Source organism: Gavialis gangeticus, unplaced genomic scaffold (assembly GCF_001723915.1).
Source record: "Gavialis gangeticus isolate Ggan-Ray unplaced genomic scaffold, GavGan_comp1, whole genome shotgun sequence".
Lineage (NCBI taxonomy): Eukaryota > Metazoa > Chordata > Crocodylia > Gavialidae > Gavialis > Gavialis gangeticus.
Window position 1 is genome coordinate 62,358,422 of NW_017728995.1, and position 4,238 is coordinate 62,362,659.

The window sequence follows — 4,238 nt, forward strand, 5'->3', positions numbered from 1 at the left end:
GCAGGGGGCACAGCTGTCATGCCTGGGCTCTGGGAGTGGGGGGAAATGTCCTGCCTCCAAGGCAGCTGCCTCCCACCATGCATCCTTGCCTCGGGCAGTTGCCTGCTGACTAACCCTCACTGATCATTGAGCTGGGCTGAGACAATGTTCCACTGCCCCGGAAGCAAGCAGCTCCCAGCTGTGGCTCCGTGATTGTGGACAGGGGACTGGGAGATTGCTTCCTGCCCCTGGCAGCTGCCTGCTGCTGGGCAGGCTCCGATTGTGGAGCCCAGACTGGGACAATGTTCCCCTGCTCCAATCACAGAGCTGGGGCTGGGAGCTGCCTGCTGCAGAAGCAAAAAGATATTGTCCCTACCCGAGCTCCATGATAGGAGCTGGCTCCAGCTGCAGGCAGTCCTTGAGAGAGGGGATTGTTTTCCTGCCCACTGCTGCCTGGGCTGACTGCTCTCAATTCAGTATCTAACCATTCGCTACTGCTCAGTAGCTAATGTACGGTAAATCTACTACAGGCTTGTCCAACATACGGCCCGCAGGCTGCCATGTGGCCCGCCAAGCCATTTTCTGTAGCCCGTGGTGCTGCGACGGGAAACTAAAGTAAATGCTGTTTACTTTCGTTCCCACCCTCTGTCCCTCCCCCAGCCCCTCAGCAGCTTCCTCGTGGCTGGGGAAGGGACACGGTTCCCACTCGCACCGCATCAGCTTGACGTTGCCAACGTGGTGCGGCTCCTCCCCTTCCTTGCCCCACCCCTCCCTTCCTCATGTGCATGCCAGCTCCTCCCCTCCCCACATTGCAGGGTTTCTGTCCCTAGTCCCGCCACTCCCTTCCTCATTTGCATGCCAGCTCTGCCCTGCGCCGGTCCCCGCCAGCCGTGTGGGGTGGAGCAGGTCACAGTGCAGCGGGCAGGCACAGGGGGCGCAGATGCCGGCTCAAGGGATGCTGCGGCTGGGCCTGCAGGAGATGCTGCTGCCGCTGCTGCTGTGGCTGTTGGGGCGGGAAACTGACGCCAATCCTGCCTCCCGGCATCCCCCTGCACCCGTAGATCTCATGCTGGGGGTGGTGAGTCGTGGGCCTCGGGGAGAGAGGGTCCCCTGCCACTTGGGCTCGGGCTGCCCCGGGGGAGAGGGAGCAGAGGGGTGTCCCTGCACATCCTGCATCTGCCTATAGAATCCCCACATGTCACCCTGGCTGCTGAGCCCAGGCGCGCAGGTGTGGGAGCATCCTCGAGGCTGCCCAGGTGGCAGGGAGGACACGGTGGGGTCAGGCGGCACCCCTTCACCCCTGCACCCCCAGGCTGCAGCTGGACTGGACAGGCCATGCAAGCGCCTGCTCCTGCCAGCCCAGTGGGTGATAAAAAGTTCATGATCCGGCCCCACACTCAAAAAGGTTGAACACCCCTGATCTACTACCTGTTTTTATGGGTAGTAGAAAAACCACACAGTAGACTAATCTACTGCACATAGTTCATGCACATGCTTACATAGTGATGCTTTACTGTGCAGTAGGTTAGTCTACTGCACATTAAAGCATTTCATGTAGAGACACCCAGAGATTACCACTACGAGCTCCATGAGAGAGAGAACTCGAAATCCTTTTTTAGCAACTAATACTCAGCTCATTTAAAATGGCTGGTCCAGTGCCTCATCTGTACAAGGATGTCTGTACAACTGCTTTTCTGTTAAGAGCCTTTGAAACCTGTAAGTTAACTTGCTCTTCTAGAAACATGATTGTTGACAGCAGTATTTTGTAGGGTCTAAATTACGGATTGTATAGGATGGCTTGGACAGGGATGATCCTGCCTCAGGCAGGGGTTTGGACTAGATGACCTCTGGAGGTCCCTTCCAGCCCTACTTCACTATGATTCTGTGATTACTTTTTGCCTTACCTTCATTCTGCCTTCCAGAACACTTTGATGTTAGCTTTTCTTGGGTAAATAAACAGCGGTGTTTGAAGACTGAATCTGAAATGTTTCAGGTCCATTGGGAAATCTTGATCTTTCCTTCCAGCAGCTTATTTCCTGTCTTTGATTAGTTGCGCTCAAATTGCCACAAGAGCTGACACATCATCACATGGCACTATTTATATTTGGGGATGTCTGAAGCTAATATTTATCATATGGAAACAGCACTTTCTTGTACAACATAATTACTGTAGAGTACAGCAAAGTTATACTCTATTAAAATAAACAGGAGACAAAGAAATTAATTGCTATAAAAAACAGGGAGATAGAGGTGGATTTTACTTGTGAACCAGTGCAATTGCACAGTGGAGATCAGGCATGGGGAGTTTAATACGCAGCTAGGAACTTCAAAGTTCTGAAGATAAGAAAGAGGTGATAGATCTGAATTTTGTATTGGTCATTGGTGCTTTAGGAGACATCACCTTAACACACCATACCTTAAATAGGGTCTTTGGATGTTATTCAGTGTCAAAGCTTTAGAAAACATATTTTAAAAATCAGAGCCTAAAATTAGTCTCACGGTCACCTACAGTTATCTCAGTAATTGACCCAGTTTTTCAAAACTACTGAGTATCCAGTAGCCCCCACTGACTTCACTGGCTTAGCTGGGTGCTCCTCAGCTTTGGAAAGTGGTTTATTTTGGCTGCAGTTCTGCAAACACTGGAGCACCAAGTAGATTCAGTGGGTTCATTGGGAACCTGGGTGGATAAGTCCACTTAAGTACTTGTGAGATCGGGATTGGTTTCAGCAGCCAGTTAGAAAGCACAGCAAGATTCATGCAACTGAAACCCTGAACATTATTTAACTTTTTAGTGATGTACAGTGACAAGATCAAATAAATATCTTTGACTGGGACTGTTTATTCCATCAGTGTTAACAGAATAGGCCTGATTAGGGATTTAGGAACTGTAGATTCTTTCTTTAAAATGGTGCCTCTATGTCCCTCATTTGGTGTATGAAATCCAGTCACTTCAAGTGCTCTGAGATCTACTGTTGAAAAGGGCTATCTGGAAGCTGGGCATTATGAAAGGAAAGTGCCGGACAAAAAAACCCAAACAAAACAACCCCTAGAATCTCTGACAAAGACAGAAACACAACTGAGGGCATAAAGCAAAAATTTATCTAATTAAGGTCTTCTGCATCTCACTTACAGTTCAACAGAGAAATATTATTAGGAATGCAAAGGAACAATGCATCTATAATGTTAGCTGTTTCTTTATAGGAAACCTGTAGCTTAAATAAGAGCAGTATTACGGATCTCCACAATTAGTGGCAAAAATCCAAGACTGTTCTGAAAAATTTAAACTGTTGAGAATTCATGGTAGATATTGTGTAACTCACTCACCACCCCCGCTCCCTTGCTGCCTTTTGAGGGGTATGGATTAACAGAATGCTTTTAAAATTGCTCCTGGTGTAACATTATAAATTATGCATGCCCTTTTTCATAAAGAGCTGAAAGAAATTCAGAACTTTCTAAAATGTTGAACTGCTATTTTCAGGACCTTGGCTTGTTTTTTCATAAAAAGTGGGTTTGCTGAGAAGCTTAAAGCCACCAATATAAATATATGAACCCAAAGGTATAACTCTAGGCTTTTCTTGGCAGTTCTTGGAGGAAGCCATCTGCACTTGGTTGAACTAATGTAAGCCCAATGAAGTCAGTGGAACTTATATGGGGGAACAAAGCAGAATTGATGGACTTGTATGAGAATAGTTGCTGTCCTCCTGCCACCCCTCCAAATGAATGAATTAGTTCTGAACAAGAAAAGAATGATCCTTAAATTGAAAGCATAAAATGAACGGAATAAAATGAGTCAAAAAAGCAAATGGCTTATTCCAGGAGCTGATCAGACTTTATCTGCATTGCCCTCTCTTACTCTCCCACCCTTCTGACCTCCCCTAACCAGGCTTCTACTGCAACACTGTAAGATGCACTCTTTTTCCTTCTGGAGGCAGAAAAGTTATAGCCACTGAAATATCCCCACAAACTATTTGCATTGTGCACTACTGTAATAAAATTACTCTTAAAACAAGTGATGCTGATACTGTGTTGTTGGGAAATATTTATATGCAGGAATTCTAGAGATACTTTAGTTTATTGCTGGATTATTTGGGTATTGATGTCACTCTAACTAGCACTCATTGTATGGGCAGAAGTAATGGTTGTCTGTTTCTATTAATGATGTTTAGGGTTACATTGGTTCTGAAGTGATGTATGATGAGACTGCCATTTCCTCAGCTCCTCCTCCTCCATACACAGCATATGCTACGCCATCACCTGAC

At 46.8% G+C, this 4,238-nt stretch overlaps 1 protein-coding gene across 1 annotated transcript in view; it reads left to right on the plus strand.

Moving 5' to 3' along the window:
• The window catches only part of PLEKHB2 (pleckstrin homology domain containing B2), a 45,135-nt gene that overhangs the window by 26,787 nt on the left and 14,110 nt on the right, over positions 1-4,238 (plus strand). Inside the window, exon 7 of the mRNA XM_019503709.1 lies at positions 4,146-4,237. Coding sequence (XP_019359254.1) covers positions 4,146-4,237 — 92 coding nt within the window. The remainder of the gene's footprint in view (positions 1-4,145; position 4,238) is intronic.